The 23,630-nt window shown below is 30.3% G+C and overlaps 1 protein-coding gene across 7 annotated transcripts in view; it reads right to left on the bottom strand.

The window, feature by feature from the left end:
• Positions 1–23,630, bottom strand: part of LOC145329948 (sodium-independent sulfate anion transporter-like) — a 161,094-nt gene that overhangs the window by 2,279 nt on the left and 135,185 nt on the right. For 5 of the 7 annotated variants that reach the window (XM_080174433.1, XM_080174432.1, XM_080174436.1 and 2 more), the window contains 18 exons: positions 17,227–17,292; positions 10,891–10,991; positions 10,473–10,526; positions 9,201–9,344; positions 8,466–8,553; positions 7,614–7,721; positions 7,238–7,310; positions 6,934–6,988; positions 6,572–6,661; positions 5,701–5,741; positions 3,831–3,921; positions 3,575–3,671; positions 3,138–3,245; positions 2,105–2,207; positions 1,641–1,758; positions 1,253–1,334; positions 915–1,003; positions 257–313 (listed from right to left, as the gene is read on the bottom strand). In XM_080174433.1, coding sequence (XP_080030559.1) covers positions 257–313; positions 915–1,003; positions 1,253–1,334; positions 1,641–1,758; positions 2,105–2,207; positions 3,138–3,245; positions 3,575–3,671; positions 3,831–3,921; positions 5,701–5,741; positions 6,572–6,661; positions 6,934–6,988; positions 7,238–7,310; positions 7,614–7,721; positions 8,466–8,553; positions 9,201–9,344; positions 10,473–10,526; positions 10,891–10,991; positions 17,227–17,292 — 1,565 coding nt within the window. Of the gene's footprint in view, positions 1–256; positions 314–914; positions 1,004–1,252; positions 1,335–1,640; positions 1,759–2,104; positions 2,208–3,137; positions 3,246–3,574; positions 3,672–3,830; positions 3,922–5,700; positions 5,742–6,571; positions 6,662–6,933; positions 6,989–7,237; positions 7,311–7,613; positions 7,722–8,465; positions 8,554–9,200; positions 9,345–10,472; positions 10,527–10,890; positions 10,992–17,226; positions 17,293–20,756; positions 20,978–21,993; positions 22,378–23,630 lie in introns of those variants that run through there. The other 2 variants (XM_080174434.1, XM_080174439.1) reach the window with 2 other exon arrangements.

Here is a 23,630-nt window from a genome sequence, read left to right as displayed (position 1 = left end):
GCCCACTAATATATACACGAAAATTCAAAATAGATTAAACGGCAGTTACATTTCAATAGTCTCAGCTGCAAAATTTTTCAAAACGGTCGAGAGAGCAATAAAAGATTTTTCAAAAGGAAGCACAGTTTGCTTAAATACACAAAAATAATACTCTCTTGATCACATATTCCAATCCAAGCTGGACCCATTAGGTAAGTGGGTGATGTATTTAATGACCAAAAACTGATTTCGCTGGCCGTAAGATTATAAATTTTACCTGTTTGACTTGGACTTGGATTCCAGGTCTGGCTCTGTGATACAAGATGAAAATAATCTAAATAAAAAAAAATTGTTATATTTGGAATTCTAAAAAAATAGATAGAAGCTGTAGATAAAAATACTTTAGATATACCATCCACACTGAAAAAGTACCCCTTCTGTAGATTATAATTATTGGTTGAAAAGTTTAAACACTGATAAGTTGAACCAACCGATCTAGATTGAACAAGTTTTTAAATTAATAAATGAGTGATAATTTTAATAAAACTTTGGGTATTAGTATAATTTACATTACAGTGTCCCCTTTTCTGGCCGGTTATTTAAAGATGCCAGGACCTCTAGAACTACTGTTTATCATATCCAGTATGGATTCGAATCAGAATGCTATCTGCTGTATAAGAACCGGTTCTAGGCCATACTAAAAAATCATGTATAGTATCGTATTATACAGAATATTTCACTTCACAAATAATAAAATTATTCGGGATATTGGCACCAATAAGCCAACAAAACTAAAAAGTAATCTAATTAATCTTAAATTTATGATTTTTAACACAGGAAACTGTCTATAATACGATACTATACATGATTTTTTAAAATGGCCCTTTTCAAGCTGATATTAACTCTACTATTAATTTCAATCACAAATAAGAAACCTGAATGGCAACACCAGCAAGGATACCAAACTCCAGCTCATACAGAATACAAACAAAGAAGCACAGGAAAGCTGGCACCAAGTCCATTCCTTAAAAAAATTGAATATAGTTCATTATTTTAAAATATATATAAGTATTTGATTAAGTAATACCCAACAGCCACTCAACCCTTGATTGTACGACCTTGTCTAACAGTTCTATACATGCAGAGTAATAAGTTAATGAATTCTCTAACTATTGTTACACTTTAAAGTCAAAAGAGGGCACCTTTTTAAAAAGTCACTAGAACCGCTGTGAGTAAAAACCTCCCTACCCAATCTACAAAAAGCAAAACTTACTTTTACTTCTCCACATAGGCATAACAACTTCGTATTCAACGCTGAAAATTACAGCAGTAATGATCACAGCAGCCAAAGTTGCCTAAATATAAATTCTTTAGAAGATAATTCATAAAAAAACTACATATATTTGCTTTGTTTGTTATGATTTTGCTAAACACCGATTTCTTAGTTAAAAAGTAGATTCTTACAGTAATGTTTTTTATTACTTAACTTTGAATATGGGTCTTAAAATGGTTTAAGTCTATTTTTCTGCCCCCTTCCTCCCCTTTAGATTACAAAGATGAGACTCTAGAAGGCGCTATTGCAAAGAAAAATATAAAAGGTTTTTAGGGACAAAATATAAAAAGATAAAAATCAATTCTTATAAAAAAAGTTCATCTAATACCTTAGGTATAAAAGCACAGAATGGAATGAGGAATGCTAGACACAGGATGACAAGACCACCAGTAAACACACCTCCAAAGGGAGATTTAACCCCACTAGCTGCGTTCACAGCTGTACGGCTGAAATATATAAATTTTAAAGTTTACATAGTAAAAAAATAATTGATGTACTTTTGACATCAGCAAAGTGTATGATATAAAAATTCAAACAAGATTAATCTATTTATATTTCTAAAAAGCTAACTGCCCTTTCATTTATAGACCCAGAAATAAATTTGTTTTATAAAATATTTTTGAAAATAGTTTTATAAGGCTTAAATAAGCTATAGCTCTATAGCAGTCAGACAATATTTTGTAGAACTAATTGAAAAGAGTCAGTAAAAAATCAATAACATAAAATTATTTCACAAATAGATATATGAGCAGGCACATTTAGAGACTATTATAGCTGGAAATATTTCAATACCTGAAAGATCCAGTGGTTGGCATAGACAGGACAAAAGAACCAAAGACATTACACAGGCCCAGGGCAATCATTTCCTGACTGGCGTCCACAGGTTTGCCACCAGCTAAAAAGAACAATCATTAAAAATAAATCATAATAGAAATTGACAATGATAATCATTTCCTCAAAGTTCACATTTAGAAGCTGGTGGAAATGTTATTTTCTATTAATTTTAGCATTAATTGAAATTAACATCCCATGGTATTAAACAATCGAATTCTGAATTCTCTCGTAAATCTTATAAAAATTTACATCAATTGAATAAATGAAAACTTATATTAAAATGTGTGATAAAACGAAAATAAATGAATACTTGGATCATGGAAAGAAAACAAAGTAGCGGGTTTTGTAGTATTTTCAAAGTAGATTTTCTCCAGTTTCTAGCCCCTACGGGTCCTATTTCCTTACCCTGCGGGGAAATCATTAACATTACTAACCTAAACTAACCTATAATACCTTATCAAAAGCTACTGTGAAAATACTACAAAACCCGTTCCGAATATCGCGTTTTTTTTTTTAATTCAACGAGTTACTTACTAGATTGAGCATAAATGGATGTCTAATACCAATGATAAAAGTAGTTTAATGAAAATAATATACAATACATACTAATATAATGGAAATTTATAGGGTTGGGCCGGATATCCGGCCGGATATCCGGCCATTTTCAATATCAGGCCGGATACCGGATATTGAAACTATCCGGCCGGATATCCGGCTCTATAATGTTTTATACTTTACACCAAAAATCTCTGCTTTTTAAAATTTTAAATGGCTATAATTTTCTTATTATTAAAGCTAGAAGAACATTTTTTCTGAACAAGTTTAACTTTATGTAAATTTATATAAGATTTCTGAAGAAATTTTTTTTTGCTACTTTAGTATCTGGTAATTTGGCCGGTTATCCGGCCGGATATCCGGTAATTTGGCCGGATAACCGGATATTTGCCTACTAAAAAGTATCCGGCCCAACCCTAATGGAAATATAACTTACCAAAAGCCTTTGCAATAGCCACACTTTCCAAGATGGCGATGAGGGGGATAACAATAATGGCAGATCCTAGCTGGCTACACATATCTCCAAAACTTTTTGTCACGCCATCTAAATTATAAAGATAGATAGAGCTACAACATTATAGATAGATATTGAGATTGCTAATTTTAAAAAATAGATTGGTGGCTACAAATAACCACATATCCTTTATACAAAAGGCGTGCACATGGTTTTAATAAGGGGGTTATGTAAACTTTGAGGGGGTAAAAAGTGGAAGGCAGTCCTTCAAAATACAATTCTAAGGGGAGGGGCATTAAATCCGTACATTCTCTCCCCCCCCCCCCCTTTGGCATGCATAGAAAGAGATAGAAGAATTAAGAGAGGGGTAAACAGTAAAGAGACTTTGCTTTAACGCACACCAAATCAGAAATGTTTACCTTCTATTGTAGAGAACGGAGGGGCTTGTAGTGGGGGTAAACCCTCCTGGATTCTTCCTGTTAAAGACCACATGCAGGTGCCGTTCACTGTTACATTCTGAATAAAAAAAGGATGACTATAGAAGCAGCTTAAAGTGTTGTAATTGACAAAAAAGAAACAGTAAATAAAATATGTCTTTTTATATAACGAGCCTACTATAAATTATAATGTCGGATAAAGAACACATACTAAATGTATAAATTTTTAGAAACTTACCGTTTTACCATTTTTATAATCAATAATATCCAAGCAACCAGGATCAGCAAATCCAGCAATCAAGGCGCAGATTACCACAATAACCGCATTTCTAAATATTATATATATAGTTACTTTTTTTCTACATTTTAAGATTTAAAATGAGCATTGATTTTAAAAGGCCTTAGATATTCTATTGGAGGGTTAAATTTAGGATAATTTAGTGCAAAATCTTAATTAATCAAAGTTATTAAACAATACAAATCAAATTTGAAAATTTTTAAATTTGACGTCATTTGTGATGATTATGAAACTATAAATTATATCAAGAATGATTACGTCAAATAAAAGCGAAGTTGCTAGAACCCTAATTTGCTCGTTATATGCTTAAGCGCGTTCCGCGCATTTTCTAATTCTTTCAGAAATATTCGTTGTAGAATTAGTAATAAAATCAGGATAACTTAGACAAAAATACTTCGATACTAAAACAATCCTTTTTTTAAGGTATTATTTTCCTTTTAGATAAAAAGAAGTAGAATAGAAAGAAAAATAACTATAAAGTTAAACTACGTTCATAACCATTTTGTCCAAAGAACCTTACAGAATCCTTACAAACAGAAGAACACGAACACTTATAGAGTAGCTTCGTTACAAAGAAAAATTAAGAGATAAGGTTAATTTGTCAAAAAATTGTAATTATCTATTAAAATTGTTTAGATTCCTTTTCTTGTTTACACAATTTCATAAATATTGACTTTTTGTTAAAGAAAAGATAATAAAATAAACAAATGTTAAATCTTTAAAATTTAAAAAAAGCAATTTGATAATTTTAAAAGTATATTTTGTCAAATTTCTCAAAAAGCACATAAATAGGGCATGAAAGTATTTCTATCTATTTTTTTAAACTCTTGTGTTTTATTTAAATAAACAAACAATAAAATTTGAAGAAAAACGTATTTAAATTATACATTGAGAAATTGTACTATTAAAATTCTATTTTCTTTTAATTAAGATCAAATATTTAATAATTATGTGCTTTACTAGCTTAATAGGTCTTTACTTGGAGGCAAAAATATATATGTTCCGACTGTATGAAAAAAGTATAGTTGATAAGTTTTAAACAAGAAAGCCAACATCCATTATAAGAAAATCCCATATGCATTACTAAATATTGTAAAATAGACGGATAGTCAAAATGAAATTCAATAACTCTGAATTATCAGTATTTTATCTTTAACAGCAGTTGAGAAAATCACATTTCTTTAAAACACAGTTTGACATAAAGAGTAAAAACTTGAGTTAAAATCATTAAGTATATAGGAATATTCACAAGAAATTTCATCAATTTTTCTTCAATCTAATCCTACACATTCTCTAAAACCTCTTTTACATAAACACACAGACAGTCGGACGTTCGAATTATAGAGCAGCTTTAGCTAGCAAAGAGCTGAATGGAATGTCACTATATAAATTCATGATTGGATTAAATTTCTTTTTTTTGTGGTTGTTTTGTTTACTTTTAGGCTAACTCTCTAAATGTGATTTTTAAAATAAAATAAAAGACGAATAACAATAGATTTTAAGGCATTTTATAGCTATGTTTTAAATGTTATTATAGGGTATAAGCCATTTATTGAATCCACTTTTAGTTTTGGAATTTCCATAGTTCAATACTCAAAAGATTTTACATGTTCAAGTTGCCTTATAGTTGTTATGTAATGAAATTAAGAGACTGAAGCTATATTATCATTTGCGTTGGGTGTACCTTAGATTATATGAAATAGGTATGAAATTTTGGAGATTACACTAATATTGTTTACTTATTGTAGCTTCGCTACGTATGCACGAAATTGTACTTTTTTTCTTAATAACCCTGTTAAAAAAAACTTACCTCGCAGTGCAAATAAACCAAACACTCTTGTTCACAAATTTCTAAACAAAAAAATAAAATTAGTTTCTTGTGTTTCTTATTTTAGCAGTGTAAAATTTGACCTATATGCTTAAGTGACTTTTTTCCAATCAATCTATTACTCTTAAGCGTGTCTGTCTATTTGTCAATCTGTCTATCTGTCTATCTGTCTATCTGTCTATCTGTTTATCTGTTTATCTGTCTATCTGTCTATCTGTCTATCTGTCTATCTGTCTATCTGTATATCTGTGTATTTGTCTATCTGTCTATCTGTATATTTGTCTATTTGTCTGTCTGTCTATATGTATATCTGTCCATCTGTACATCTGTCCTCTGTACATCTGTCGATCTGTCGATCTGTCGATTTGTCAATCTGTCAATCTGTCTATCTGTCTATCTGTCTATTTGTCTATCTGTCTATCTGTCTATTTGTCTATCTGTCTATCTGTCTATCTGTTTATCTGTCTATCTGTCTATCTGTCTATCTGTCTATCTGTCTATCTGTCTATATGCCCATCTATGTATCTGTCTCTCTGTCCATCTGTCTAACTGTTCACCTGTCTATCTTTCCATCTGTCTATATTTCCAGTTGTCTATCTTTCCATCTGTCTTTCTGTGTATCTGTGTATCTGTCTATCTGTCCATCTTTCCATCTGTCTATATTTACATCTGTCTATCATTCCAACTGTATATCTTTCTATCTGTCTATCTGTCTTTCTGTGTATCTGTCTATCTGTCCATCTTTCCATCAGTCTATCTGTCTATCTGTTCATCTGTCTATCTTTTCATCTGTCTAACTTTCCATCTGTTTATCTGTACATCTGTCTATCTGTCCATCTGTCCATTTGTTTACCTGAGCTCCGGCAGGCAATTTGTTGAACAAGGTCTGAATTCCAGGGGCCGGGTTTTCTGAGGTCTTAAACCAAGAGGTGCGGTTCAATTGCTGAAAAAAATGTCAAGTTACAGGTTCGAATCTTCTCTGCAATCATAAAAGTCCGTTTCTCGTATGTCAAAACAGAAATAAGATTTTTTAAGATAATGGCCTATAAATTGGTGTAAATTCCCAATTCTGTAAATTATCATCAGTGGTTGAAACGTTTAGACTCTCAACTTTATGAAGAAATCAATAAAAATTCAAAAAAAAAGTGTACAAAGTTTGGGGACTAGTGTTATAAACAGCATAATGTATTCTATCTCCCTAATTATATATCTTACCCTGAGAGATAGAAGGATAATTGAGCACACGATTCCAAGCACAGCATCAGCCCATCTAAGATAAAAAGATATTCATATAATATTTTGGAAAAGCAGCCAGATTTTTAACAGGATAAAACACACAAAAAGGAAGGATAGTTTATTAAATAATTAGACTGATACAAAAGTTAGAGGGATTAATGAGATAAAAGTAGATAGATAGAGAGAAGCCATTAACATAAAAGATCGTTATACATTATACAAATCTACAATGTAAAGGTACAATTTAAAAAAATATTAAAAATATATTTCTTGAAATGCTTACTTTGTTGTTCCAATGTAGGTGAAGACATCAATCCAACCGTCGACAATACCCAAATGAAGGTGAGATTTGTGCTCTGAAAGTTTATTAATAATCATTAGGTATTAATTTGAGACTTTTTTCAAAGGCAAAAAGGTTAAATAAGGTAGGTACGCTTTTTATATAATAGCCGAATAGTCAAATTAATCTTCATGACAAGTTTGACATTAAAATTCTTGCCTAAGTAAAAGATTTAAAGAAGGACATTTTAGTAGGGAAATGCAAGTAGTTTCTCATTAGTTTATAGCATTTTATCATAAACCAAGAAAATCACGTTTCTGACAAAACTGAACTTAATCATCAAGATATAGAGTATAGCTGCGCTACTTACAAAACCTACCTATGGTGAGACCCAGAAGAGACTTGACTTGACCGCTGGCGATTGTGATGGCAGCTGCACTTGTAAACCCAGCGATAACAGGTACAGATATAAAATCAATCATAAACCCTGAAAAAAAACAATAATATCTGTAAATCGCACAAAAATTAGTAGATTTAATTATACGGGGCACAGTGATAGCTAATTAGAATACACATTAATCCCTCCCTCCTTTTTTCAAGTGTTTAATTCTGCCTTTATTAGCTCATAACTATTTGATAGAGATGTAGAAAAATCAATGCAGATCTATTATAAACTTATATACTACATTTAATAGCTTTAGCTATTTGCTTCAATCTGAGTGGTCCAAAATTCCAACCAATGACAAATCAGCGACAATTATTGTTTCTAATACCACGAATAGTAAGAAATTTAACCTTATTTTAATAATGGGCATAATTGAAAAAATTAAATTTACATATATGTTACATACTTAATTACAAAATAGGTTAAACGATTCCAGCTATAACTAGTGAATTTTTTGTTCATCTTATTATTTTATAAATTTGTCTGTTGAGGGAAACTTTACATAGATCCTTGGATGGTTTAAGCTATTTTATTTCTAAACTTGGATTTTGATTGGTTTTAGGCTTTTTTCCTATAATTATAGTCTTATGAAGATAAAACAAGGGCATACAAATCGGTAGTTTCCCTCAAAGCTTAGTCAAGCATAAAACCCCCCTTTTATTTAAACAAATAAAATAGCGAGGAGGTAGCATATCAATAAATACTTTCTTCCACCAGGGGGGTCAGGGTTCAGTGCTTTATAGGCACTTTGAGGGAGAGTACACAAAAGTTTTAACATGTTGTTACCTAGTTGTAGAATACCAAATGAGAAAATGACAAGTCCAGAGAGAAAGGCGAGGAGCACAGCATAATCAGGTCCGTACTGGGCGTGGATCTAAAACAAGAACAATTATCTACTGAAATAGAATAGTTTAAACAGATTATTAATAAGAAAGTTATTTTGACATTCACGTCTAAAAGCACGGGTCGGCAAACGCGATTAAGCCTTAAATCTATACCCGTTTGGATGCTTTGAAAATGTGTTTTTAGAAAGGTATTGCCATATTTCGGTCAGGTTTAGACTTTCAGCTGATTTTAACATGTAAAGGCTTGTAGGCGGCTGACGTGCGACTGCCGAGCCCTGTTCTAAAGTATCACAGCGCTTGGTCAGATGTATTTTTTGAAAAGAACATTTTGTCCATAAGTAACAAAGTAATCAGCCCTGCTAAATAGCTTTCAAAAAGACAATTATGCCAGTGAGTAACGCTGTCGCTATTATTCCAGAGCTGGACCTTTAGTGCTGCCCACTGCCAATACCACTGCCCTGTCAGTGATGCCAATGAAACATTGATCTTCAAATCAAAGTTTGGACACTGCTAGATTGGTCAAACCACTCAAAATGTTATAAAAGTTTTTAATTCCAATGCCCCTTCTTACCCTGAAATGGAGAAATCATAAAATTCAGTGCTTTAATCCACTAATATTCATGTTTTTTACTTTCCTTTTTCAGGAAAAGGTATACGAAAGAAAATGAATTCTAACCTGTGTCATAAGTGCCATGATAGCTGTGGGGCCAATAGTGACATCCTTGGAGCTTCCAAATATACAATACAAGAAGCATCCCATAAATGCCGAGTAGAGACCGTACTGAGCATCCAGGCCAGCAACACCAGCATATGCAATACCCTGAGATAAAAATGGATTATTATATACTAGCCAAGGATCTAAAGGGATAAGACAATTGCCGATAAAATGATGATGCACAAAATTACCCCTTATGAAGCGTAAAATTATTGGTTGAGACGTCTCAATCCAACCATTTTCTCAAGTCTCCAAAGCTGTTATGACAACAAATAAGAAAACCTTATTATATAACTTTGGGGACTAGTGTAATAAACAGCCCATTGTTGTCTCTCTCTCTCTGTATACTATCGGCTTTGTCCCTAGCATCTAGGAGCTCTATGAGGGGTAGAGAGCGGACAGACAAATAGTCTAATCAGAAACTTTAATCTCAAAATAAAATAGCTGTTAACCATTTTGGAATCTTTATGTAGCTCACCTTTTTGGAGAATTATTCCGGTTTTGAAGTTATTAAAATCTTTAGCTTCATATAAAAAAATACTTTTTTTATAATATAGGATAAAAGGTAGAATGTCAGTCTGTGTGTCTGTACTGAGGAAAAAGAGCTAACATTTAGTCCAATTTAAAAAGTTTTCCTAGAAATCTCTATTTTTGGGAAGCTTTACAAGAGTTCTGGGGGTGGTTTTACGCCATTTTATTAATGCCTTTGAATAGTTTTATGAATCTTATCCCCACTTCGAATACATTGTCCCAAAATGCTAAGGACAAAGAAAATAATATCTTAAGAATTTAATAAGTATAAAACAATCTTTCAAAAAATTAATAAAAAGATGTCTAAAAGGGCAATGACTCCAATTTTAGTATTTCAAATCCTTATTAGCTCTTTTATGACTTTTAGCTGAGGCAAACTATTCCAAACCACAAATTAATCAAAGTAAGGGGGTTAAATAAATACCAAAAATGTTTTTTTTTGTACTATGCATACACTGTATTTTAAATATCTAAATATTTTTCGTAGCGCTGCAACTCTATGTCTTTATTCCATCTGCTTTGAACATTAAGAGTTATGAAACGCTTATTTTATAGAACATTTTCGCTATACAATTTTAACTTGTTATTGATGCGCTACTTATGGATATAATTACCCCTGGATATAACCAAAATGTAAGAAATGTTGTCAATTTAGTATCGTTGCTACCTTACACTTGTATTAATATGTATGTGTACACGTACCTGCGGAATTACCGTTAGACCAACAGTTATACCAGCAATTGCATCAGAGATTATCTAAAAGAAACTATATATTTATAAAGCTCATTTTATATGTAAAATATACAATATACAGATACACCCATTACACTTTTTATCGTATATTTTTTTTAACTGTCCTTAGCAAAAAAAGGACAAATTAAGGCATGGACGGACATAACCTAATCATAGAGTAGCTGCGCTGCTAAAAACATTTCCAGTATGGCTTCAAAACTAATGATTTAGAACCGGTTCTCAGCCATAGTGAAAAATCATCGAATTACAGAAAATTATCCCGAATATTAAAAATAAAAATCATAATATTTAATCCAAATTCGTTAGCAATACATGTCTGCGGAAAACTGTTTATAATACGATGCGATGCTAATATAAGTACACTTACCATAGAAAGTTTGTATTCCTTTATCCATGACAGAATGGGAATTCTTTTCTTGAAATATTTTAAGGTTTTGAATCCCATCTTGTTCCAGTCAGGGGATCCGCCTATAAACAGGTAAATAGTAATAAGTAGGACATACTAACTTTATATACTTTATTTTAGGGTTGATTTGCTTATATTTATAGGGAAACAACCCAGGGAGTAAGGGAGGGGACAATGGGCAATTAATTCAATTTAAGAGTTTCCACTGAAAAGCAATGAAAATCAAATTTATCCAGCAAATTTGATAATTTGGTAATATGATTTAGAATAAAATTAGTTCTAAGAAAAAATCATTTACTTGAAAATTAAATTATCAATACATCACAATGTAGTAAACATTCTGTAATTAATCGCTAGAAAAATAGTGTTTAGAACTTCGTCAACCCTTCTCATATATTTTTAACTGCTACCTAAATTCAAGGGTTTCTTAGATTGTTTAATACATAAATATCACAGTAGAGTTTCTATACATGAAATGACATTTAATTGGGAAAAAATATTTGTTAAAACCAGCCATCTAACAACAAATTTTTCTGTCTGCAATATTCAAAACTAACTCAGCTAGTTAGCAGGGCATTGATGCGCTAGTACCCAAAGTCAGTCAGAACCTGCTGAATTCGTGCACATTCCCTTTAAGCCAGTACCCAAAGTCTGAGACTCTTAAAAATTGAATATTCGATCCATTGTCCCCTCCCTTACTCCCTGGAAACAACCCGTTAGATATCTGAGGAAAGAGTATTAAAAAACAAACAATCAATCTAATAACGTTGAATGAGGATATTGCTAGGATGAATAGCGAAGCACCTCTAAAATAAAAGTTTTAATCATAATACAATAGAATTATTCTAAACTATTCAACGCCCTGATTTGTTTAGTTTTGTTTTTAATTAATGTTGACATTGCATTAACTAAATTTAAGTAGAATCACATTTTGATATCCCTATTTACTAAAATTTTCACCTATATATGAGTCAGATAGGTATATCATTTGAAGTATACCTTAAATATATATGCATACTAGGGTTGGGCCGGATACTTTTTTGGCCGGATACCGGATACCGGATATCCGGCTGATTTCAAATGCCGGATATCCGGTATCCGGCAGGATATCCGGCCAACGCCGGATATCCGGCAAATATCCGGTTATCCGGCCAAATTACCGGATATCCGGCCGGATAACCGGCTAAATTACCAGATATTAAAGAAGCAAAAAAAATTTATTAATAAACTTTTGAGATTTCATATATAAAATTTACATAAAGATAAACAAATTCAAAAAATGTTCTTCTAGCTTCAATAATAAGAAAATTATAGCCATATAAAATTTTAAAAAGCAGAGATTTTTGGTGTAAAATATAAAAAAAGTTATAGCCGGATATCCGGCCGGATAGTTTCAATATCCGGTATCCGGCCGGATATTGAAAATGGCCGGATATCAGGCCACACCGGATATCCGGCCCAACCCTAATGCATACTTTTTGGGAAAGGTACTATAAAATAAGATTACATACTTATTTTTCTTCTATGGAAATTTTTTTTTATTAAAAATTTTGTTTAAAATATGAATAAACCTACCCTTTCTACAGCTTCCATATTTTTTAAAATTTCTTCTGTCCATTCAATTCAAAACTATTTTATTAATATTTTTTTGTAAGTTCAAATTTTTTTCAAGTCCCACCGTTATAAGTACAACTCCTTTTTTGAAGTTTTGTTGTAACTTTCTTGAATTTTAGTAAAGTACACCTATAATTTGGAAGTATAATTTTATAAAGTTCAACTTTTCTAATTTGGTAAAAACTTTTAGCAGTAGTATCAAGCTTTGAATTTCACCGCCGACTGACAAATTTTATTCCTCAAGACTAAAACATCACAATGTTGCTTTTTAGTTTATTTACATAAATTATCTTTAAATTATCTTACATTATAGATATACAGGTGTGATATCACTTTCACAAATTGTATCACAATATCAACTCAACAAGACCTCAAATTAATACCACACCACAAAACGCCCTCTACTTTTTACTATCTTCTTATTATAGGAAACAAGATAATTGTATTTGTTATTGAGTCTTTTTGGCAAATATGAAAGACTTGAGGATATGACAACATGTGGATGTGATGTCTCACCATAGCTAGGTGGTGGGAGGAAGTATACGCTAAAACTTGTATTTTTTACGATTAGGGGGAGGGTAGCTTCTTATTAACTTAGTTTTTCTTTTAGAATAAATGGTATTTATATCCTTTAAAAAATAATAGGTACCCCAATGTTTTATGACAACATCAAGCCGTCAATAATAATTTTAAGGAGCCAAACGGCAGCAACACTTTAAGCTTTTAGGCGGCTACTAACCCATGTTTTTTAACCTATTTTTTATAATTAATTCAACGTTTTATTACAAATAAAAAAAAACTGTGAAAGTATCTAGAAAGTTCTGACTATAACAATCTTTGTATGTTAATTTAATATCACACGATAGTTACATGCCTTTAACAAGAATATTTATGTTCAAAAGTACCTCAACAATAATACAAGGAAAAAGTAAGTAACGATAGCATGGTAACACAATACTGGCTAAGAATAATAAGACCTATATTGTATATTAAAATAAATTTGATAAGTTGGACTCCTAAATTATCTTGCATAAACAATATAAAATAATCAATATTCATAATAAATCAATTTACACTTGCCCTGTGGGCCTTTTATGACTATACTTAACCTAATCTTTTATTACTTTGAGATTAAAATGTCTATTTTTCCGCCATAATCTGTGAAATGTTATCATAACTGAATGCTTTAGTGTTTTCACGTGCCCTCAGTGCCTTTCCTGACTTTACCTAACTTCCTGACTTTTATTACTAAAATATCTTTTATTTCGTCATAAAGTAAGTAATATTATCATAACTAAATGTTAAGGTATTTACATTTGCCATGTTGGCCCTTTCATTTTTACCTAACCTAACCTCTAATCTTAAATATCTATTATTTGTCATAAACTGAACGTTGTGTTATGCTATTTACATTAGCCCTGTGGGCCCTTTCTATTTTACCTAACCTAACCTCTAAGCTAAAATATCTTTTTTTCATCATAAAGAAAGTAATGTCATTATTAAAACATGTCCGGACTTGGATTTGTATCCGACAATATCTAGAAAAATCTTGGTAAAACATTGATCAGGTAACTGGGGACTTGTTAAAGCAATTTAATTTCTAAAATCAATTAGATTTTTTACAATAAGAATTATTTATTTATTATAAATTATGTTAAAATTTTAGCTAACATTGTTGTGTTCTTTGATAATTTTTAGCAAGGTTAGTAATGATTCTTTGCAGGTTCTAGAACAATTTGTTCTATTTAGAAAAGAGAGGGTTGTAAAACCCCTCAGATGTTAAGGCACCTAGAAATGTTACCATCTCCCACCCTAAAACCTAAAATGAAGGGGTACATAATACACCACCTATTATAAAGAAGCCCGTTAAGCGGAGAGATTTGAATATGAAAAAAAAAGATAATATTTTTTTATTCCCTTATCCATGATTCTCCCTGATGATTTTGATGCATGAAATGTTGGCATGGCATGGCAGAGAATATAATCTACAGAATTGGTCATTTAAGATAAAAACTTTGAAAGTTGCCTGCACGAAGGCAGAAAAAAAGTACCTTAAACCGGTCTCGCCAGCCATTTTTGGGATAATAGTAGAAATACATTAGTTTGGATCCAGAATGAGCTGGAAATTAATGGGAATGGAATTTTTGGGGGGACATCAGGTTTTTTAGGCATGAATTTCTTATACCTTTCTTAAGAAATTTTCTGTTTTTTAAATATCAATTTTATAAGCTAATAAAAGATAGTTCAGGTAAAGGGTATCAAATTAGTTTTTTGAATCGTTTTAATAGGGTGTAAAGCAATGGATATTCTAAGTAAAAATAAATTTTATACCTATTGAAATAGAAAATTAAATAAATTTAAGATAAGATACATTATCATAGACAATTTAATTTTTTCAGTTATCTTTTATCATGTTATTAAAGATAATCAATATAAATTGCCAAACATTTTATCGAAACAAAATATTTTGAGTTTTCTTCAACATCTAAAGTGAAAAATTAATCTTATTCCCAATTCCCATGCAAGAAGGAGATGTAGAGGGGGGGGGAAGGAGAATGAGGGCTGTAGAATTTTACTGTTTTAATTATTTTTTAATCGATAATGAAAAAGTCGGAGAAACTTAAAATTAAAAAGATTGATAAGACTTTAAAAAAAACATTGAAATGATTTCCCAATGTTTTTTTTATAAAAATTTATTTTCATTTTCTAAGTGCAAAAAAAATTGCGAAAGCAGAAAATCTTTTAAAACGTAAAAAGTAGTACAAAAAAAGAACAAAAGTGCCCAAAATTAGCGCAGCAGTTCTTTCAAAATTTAAATTAAAACATTATATTAGTAAACAGTGAACAAGGATAGTACAATTTACGTTTAATAAAACTCTCTATAATATCAGTGTAGGGTGGTAAATAGTTGGATCAATGAAGACTTGGATCATGGAAAGAAAACGAAGTAAAGGGTTTCGTCGTATTTTCTCCTATTTCTCGCCCCTGCGAGATTGGAGGTGAGGGTTTAACCCTGCAAATTTCCTAACATTTACTAACCTAACTTAACCTAAAATAACTTTTCAAAAGCTAATGTGAAAATATAACGAATCCCACTACTTTGTTTCCTTTCCATGATCTAAAGATTTTTATAACATTGTGCCATTAACACGAAGCATTTCCTTAAAACCACGAAACCTTTACGAAGATTTATTCAATTCAATTTAGTTGTTGGTTACAGTTGCTATTGTCCAAGCCTTTCTGAGCAATTAACAAGATATGAAAATGTTTAAAGGATATACAGAAAAATCCAAGTTATAAAGCAGCTTCGCTACTAAACAGGGCGTAACCAGACATATTTTTGTACTATACTAAATTGTTTTGGCTAATTTGTTTGGCATTATTTCTTTAAATGGAAAAATTCTTGTAGCGTACCTACTCTAAATGCCCACCCGTCAATCAATATTAAGAAAATCCTAAAGTAACAGGCTTGTTTTGTTAGTTCATCCAATGGACCTATTAAGCTCTCCATTTAGGGAAGATTCACATAAAGTCCTGTATGGTTTTAAGCTATTTTATTTTCATCTTTTCATAATTTAAGTTTTTTATTTAATACTATAAAGATTTTTAATGATATTTTGAAAAAATTTATATTTTGAAAACATCTTTAAAAAAGTATTGACATTTCTTTATTTATCTAATTACATCTTAAATGAATTTATTTTTTGCAGAAAAAAATTACTTTATAAATAAATGTAAGGGGTGTGCCTTAAAATACGCACAAAGCCTATTTTTTAAATCGCTAAAACCATAAAAGGTATAAGAATAACGCACAATGCTTCACATTATTTTGAAAGTAAGATATTAAAATGCTTTTTTTCTAATTCTGGCGGCAATACAAGTTTGCACTGTTGGTATTTCTGCGAAAATTTTAGCACACTCCTTATAATTGTACTCTGTACACAAATGAATGATTTTAATGATTTTTATAAAAAAAAAGTAATTGCTTAATATAAATAAAAACAAACATTTTTTTATTTTTCTTTCATCATTGCAAGCAGTATAGATAATCTAACAGATCTATAGTATAGATGTATATACAGATGGCTACCTACTCTCCTTTTCTCCTTTCCGTCTGCTAGCAAATTGTATGCTGCTACATAGCTGTGTTAATATGCCTGACACTATTGGTTGATTTTCAAATACCCAGTTGAAAGTCGGCAAAAGGTCCTTGGGATATTGACACACAGTTATTTAAACCTTTCCCCCTCTAGTCTTTTACTCTAATGGTAATCTAGTACTTCCCTCCCTGTCAAAACTGATAGTATTTTGTCGATATGCAATTCAGATAATTTTTGTCGACTATATGTCATGGTATCATAAAAAAATATTATAATATCTTTAAAACTAATATATTAGAAAAATTACACATTTATTGACTAGGTAATTAAAAGTCAATATGTCCACAGAAACAAACATTGTTTAGAGGTCTGTCAAACTACATTCTACATTAGTTATTGAGTAGCTGCGTTAATACTAACTTAATCGACAATAACTTTAAATATCCAAAATTGCCGCAAAAACAAACCAATAACGTGTTCCTTGTCAATATTCTAGCGTATTATTGGTTGACTTTTGACAAGGGAGACATATGATTGGTTCCTTTTCATATTCAAATTAAGAAATGTTTTATGTACAACTCACCTTTTTTACCGGATTTATTGTTTTGTGTAAAATTAGCTCCTTGTCCATTGTGGGTCCCCTTCTCATCTAGAATTAAAAATAAGAATTAGACAATTTGATAAACAAGGGCAATGCAAATTGATTTAATACCAGTAGAAGGTAACCAACAAGCGAAATAAATCTAAAATAATATTTGGGGGGAAACGGAGAGGTCGTCAATTTTACGGTGTATGCCCCCCAACGAGAGCTGAAAAACACGTATACGTTTCGTGATTTTTTCCCGAATTAATTTCGTTATTGGTATGAGCTTATTTAATACCCTAGATGGTAAATCCAATACAAAATAGCTTAAAGCCATTCTAAGACCTAAATCTGAAAATTGGCTAAAACAATCAGAGGATCTATGTGAAGCTTACTTAAAATAGAGAACCCTATCGATTGATCGATTGGGTAATTATGAGATCTTAAGCTTCAGACAATCAAATTTTTATGTAATAGGATTAATCCCAAGAAATATGTGATATGTTGATGAAACTACCCTATTTTCATCAAAGTTAGCAGTATAGCACTCTATCAACAAGTGAAAAATAAACAATAAAAACAAGAAACAATTGTTAAACACTCGCGAAATTGGCAAATTGAACGCGGATGACATTCTTTCAACTGAAATTGTAGCTGGCTAACATAACGATCTCACCCCCCTCCCACCCTTTACCACATCCCACCCCTCCTACTGGATGAACGAACTGACTAATAAACGATGTCCATTGTTAGAAACACAATTTTTCCCCTGTCATAATATCCACGTATATTCAACATCCATTTATGTATGACCCTTTTTTGAGCCATGCTTACCATAATCCCAAAAAGCAGAGATTTTAGATAAATCAATGTAATACTTTGGTTTAAATATCAACAAACTAAGTAAATTTGTGCCTTATGGAACTCACATTGCGTGGAAAAAAAACTATTGAATTTGTGTAGTGTAGAGACAAAATGTTTGACAAAATGACAAGCTAAAAGAAGTAGGAAAATTTCCTTTTTTCTAACGGATAACCTGTTTTTTTTCTTTTCAGTTCAAGTAAACATAAATTATTTTAATTTTCGGGTAAAACGTTTATCTCCAGAAAATTTAAACAAAAAAACAAATTGTTTAATATCCTCTCTTTTTTTTTTTTTATATGTATAAAAATTAGTAATTAAATAACTATTTACAATGATAAAGTTAGAATAAATATAACCATTAGACTATATAAGTTTGAAGGAATTTTAATTAATATAATAGATTTGAAATCTGCATAAAATTTTAAGGGTTTTTTATAAAATTCGTTTTTTATATAATTCTTTATTTAAAGGCGCAAATACGATTTAAGTTAATTAATTTTGACATCTGTGATTGGTGGATTGAAAACTATCTGCGCTCTGATTGGAGAAGCTTAAGTGTCGTACATCATTCAACCAATTAGAGCGGGGGTAGGTTTCAATCTAGCTTTCCTATTGGTCAAAATAAATTAACTTAAATCGTATTTGCGCCGTTAAATAAAGAATTAAATAAAAAACGAATTTGATAAAAAAAACCTTAAAATTTTATGCAGATTTCAAATCTATTATATTAATTAAAATTCCTTCAAACTTATATAGTCTAATAACCATTTCCATTTTAAATTAATGTTAATCCCAATTGATATTGTTCATTAGTTCCTAAGTCTGATTTGTTGAGCTCAACTGTTCTGGATGTTGTCATCCTTTTTTTAATGTAATATAATAAATCTATTGCAATTGTATTTTAAATTTTATGCACTTCTTGATAAGTAAGATTTAATAAAAAAAATTTGTATATTTTATTTTTCTTTGATAAAGCTTTTTTAAATTAATAGTAAGATATACAAATTAATTTAGTGTCTTAGGAAATCTAGTGTGCTTAAAAATAATTATAATAACAGATATATAGGGTATTTAATATTTACGATCATCTATAGATCTTTACTGTAAAGGCTCTATATAGGAAAATAAAGGAGGCACAATTTAAAGAGCAAAGAATCAACGCTACAAGCAAAAGAAACTATTAAACTAAAAGTACATAATATCATCATTACTAAAACACAAAAATACAATTGTGCACCTAACTGTAACACATAAAACATATGGAAATTATTTATCAATTGTCTTATCTTTTTAATTTTTACATGTTTTTATCTTTTCAAACTGTAAACATGTGGAGCATCTTTATATTTAAAGGAAAATTTACAAAAAAAATAAAATTAAGGACACATACTGTTATTTAATTAACATAGTATGTAGCTTAACTACTTTTAAGGCCAGTTCGTTATTAAGCTTGTAACGATTATGTAACGTTATTTGTAAGAACTGTTGTATCGTTCTATCAATTTAAAACTTCGTGACAATTAGGTACAATTTTAAAAGCGTAGCAACTCTATATTAAATTTATTAAACTGTTTTAAACGAAGATTCCTGTAACAATGATATGTAATAAGGAAAGCGTAGCAACTCTATAATAAATAAATTAAACTATTTCAAATGAAGATTCCTGTAACAATGATATGTAATAAGGAAAAGGGTAGCAACTCAATAATAAATAAATTAAACTATTTCAAAAGAAGATTCCTGTAACAATGATATGTAATAAGGAAAAGGGTAGCAACTCAATAATAAATAAATTAAACTATTTCAAAAGAAGATTCCTGTAACAATGATATGTAATAAGGAAAGCCTAGCAACTCAATAATAAACATATAAAACTATTTCAAATGAAGATTCCTGTAACAATGATATGTAATAAGGAAAGCGTAGCAACTCTATAATAAATAAATTAAACTATTTCAAATGAAGATTCCTGTAACAATTAGATAAATTATAAGGAAAGGGTAGCAACTCTATAATAAACATATAAAACTATTTCAAGTGAAGATTCCTGTAACAATGTTATGTAATATGGAAAGCGTAGCAACTCTATAATGAACATCTAAAACTATTTCAAATGAAGATTCCTGTAACAATTATATATATTATAAGGAAAGCGTAGCAACTCTATAATAAACATATAAAACTTTTTCAAACGACGATTCCTGTAACAATGATATGTAATAAGGAAAGCCTAGCAACTCTATAATAAACATATAAAACTATTTAAAATGAAGATTCCTGTAACAATGATAAGTAATAAGGAAAGCCTAGCAACTCTGTAATAAACATATAAAACTATTTGAAATGAAGATTCCTGTAACAATGATATGTAATAAGGAAAGCGTAGCAACTCTATAATAAACATAAAAACTATTTCAAACGACGATTCCTGTAACAATTAGATAAATTATGAAATATCTAATCAATATTCTGTAGAAAATTAGTGGTTGAAATTTTTGAACGCAAAACTTAATAAATCAACCAATCAACATTCACTAAAGTCATCAAAGTTGTTCAGTGTTATTAAAAAACTTTTGGGACTAGTGTAATATACAGCCAATTGTCCCCCTTCTCTCTCTGACTTATAGACATAATAGTTCTTGTTTGATGCTAACTTATAACAATACCTGCTAATTTCAGCCATGGTCAAATAATTCCATGATAATTTTCATATATTTCTTTAACAAAAGCAAAAGTTGTAATTAAACTTTTTTAATGAAAAAAGACTTTTTATAACTATTGTTTATTTTTGACACATATATGACTTTAATATTTGTTATTATAACTAAAAACACCACACATATATATGTAGGGGTGAATGTGTGGTTGTGTGTGTAAGTGTGTGTGTGTGTGTAAATGTGTGAGAGTGTGTGTGTGTGGTTGTGTGTGTGTGGTCGTTTGTGTGTGTGTCAGTGTGATCAGCTGATCTCTATTTACATTCAGAGGAAGAGAGCAAGACCACTGAAACACTGCACTGTGCTAAGGCAGCTATCTAAAAAGTGGGAGTTTACTTAAATTCTCAAAAAAATGATGTTTGCCTTTCATAGGCCATGTAATGTAAGATTTTAACAATAAATATTTAGCAAATAAAGGTTATTTATCTAAATTATAAATAACACTTATGTTTAAACTGAAAAAAAAACAAACTCTCTAAAAAAATAATAGCTCCTTCTGAAAAGAACTTTTTAAAATGGCTTTAACTTCTTTGTTTATTGCTGAATTTTAAATTTAGTCTGATTTTAGGTGATGATATACCATAATTGATGGTATATACTGATGTATATTATTATCATTGTGTTAAAAACAGCTTAGAACAGGTTTAGCTGTCTAATTAAATTCTCAATAATAAATAAACACTGGAATCATGATGAGTAGAAAGGCGAATATGTGTAAAATGGTTGAGGGGAATAAGAAAGGCTGTATAAGTTTTTTTTTCTTTTTATGTATGGTAAAAGATCTTTTTGAAATAAGAACAATAAAGTATTAAACAGAAATATATAGAAAGAATATTATCAATAATTTACTAAGTGTCCAATTTTCATGCAATCTTAGAAGCTGCGCAATTAAAAAGGGATCTTAAATTTATTCAAATTTTGTACTTAATTCTTTTTCACATATGTAATCACGATTTAAAGTGCGTATTAGCAAGTGGTATGAAAACAACTTCAAAAAACCTTTATGTATTTGCAAGAAATAGAATGACCGTAATTTAAGTGGTGTAGCAAATACAAAATAACAGGGTTTCGTAGATTTTATACACAAAGCCTGTAATCTTATTCTTATTAACGATCTCCTGGTGACGGAGAGCAGGACAGACAAACCGATGGGCATTAGGGAGTAGTAACACTGCTAAATTAAATTTACCTTCAGCAAAAGTAGAATAACTATTTAAAAAATTATTTTCACTATCAAAAATTAATGGTAAGCTCTCATCTACTTCAATTGAATCCATTTTTAATTTTTAAAAAAATTTCTTTGGTTTTTATGTTTTTTTGTATTATTTATAGTAAATACTATAACTTTAACAATCTGCTATGAATTTTTTCGTGCGTTAACGTTAATAAATCACAAAATGTCATGTTTAATTCACTTTTTGTGGTTGTTTTGGTATTAAAACTCAAGTTTATGTTTAGAAATATCACTTAAAACGTATATTATGATCTAGAATCAGCTGATTGAGATTTGAAGGTTAGCAACGCAAGCTGAGTGTATCTAGATTCGAAGCCAATATAGCGAGTACTATTTCTATATCTCTTACTTCCCTTTTTTTACGTTCAGAACTTTAGATTCTAGTATCAGGTGTGTTAAAACTTTCGCAAAAAATATAAATAGCGCAAATTTGTTTTATTGCCAAAACAAGAAATTTAGTTTTAACAATATCAAATTTATGATAGCCTTAAAATTAAAATTTTATTTTATTTTGATATCATTTCAAAGTATTTTTTGTAATGTTATATGAATGCTGAAATTAAAAAATTGATATTTATCTCTTTAGATATGTCTAATAATTTAGAATTAGCAACTGCGCTCTTAGAATCTAGGGATTTTGTATTAGAAGTGGTAGAAAAATAGCCTGAAACCATCCATGTACCTATCAAAAGCTTCCCTTACAAGAAGAACTCAGTCGGTTCAGTAGTTATTTAAATCTAAAGCTACAGACAAAATAAACCTTATTACTTTACATAACATGGTAAATTTGACATATTGATGAAAGCTATTCTAATTTTGTCTTGATATGCGGAGTTGATTGCACACCTCACATAGAATCTTATTTCCCCTAACTATGGGATTTCCCCCTTACCTTTACAATAACCCATATTCTATCTATCTATCATACCTTATTATACCAAATTATAAGCGAGGCTTTTCTACAATTCTACGAAAAGCTTAATGTATATAGGCATTTACAATTGTCGTATCGGTTTCAAACTTAAAAAGAAGATTCCTTGCACAATTAGTTATGATCTAGACAGCATAGGAACTTATTACCAGAAAGTCAGTTTGTGCATTTATAAGTTTATGAAGTTTTAACTATTTATATATATGAAAGAATGATCCTATAGCCTTGATTCTAGTAATACTGATTCCTAGCACTATAAGGTACAATGTGGTAATGAAGCATCTCTAAAATGAAGACTCAAAGTGTAAGTATGTCCATAATAAAATCCTATATCTAAGTAATTTTGGTAAATGTATATATTATTCGACTTCTAAATGTCAAATGCTAAATGCGTTGAAATTCTATATTTTTTTATAAGTTCGTATGTCTGACCGTCGAAAGTGCTGAGCTATGGTATTATGGATGTAGTCATCATTGTGACTTTTATACTGTCAAGTTAAACCCTATCTGTGCGTGCGTTTAGTAAGTTTAGTTAGAACCAGATATTTCCGGATAATATAACCCTAAATAGGGCAGACTAATTTTTAGGAGCAACTGGGACATGAACTTATATTCTAAAAAGAATAACTTTGTCCCTGATTTGCGTATTTTAGATAGAAAG

The sequence above is a fragment of the Acartia tonsa genome, chromosome 10 (genome assembly GCF_053477335.1).
Source record: "Acartia tonsa isolate MP-2025a chromosome 10, ASM5347733v1, whole genome shotgun sequence".
NCBI lineage: Eukaryota > Metazoa > Arthropoda > Copepoda > Calanoida > Acartiidae > Acartia > Acartia tonsa.
Note: the sequence above shows the minus strand (reverse complement) of the source record. Positions and strands in the feature narration are given on the sequence as shown.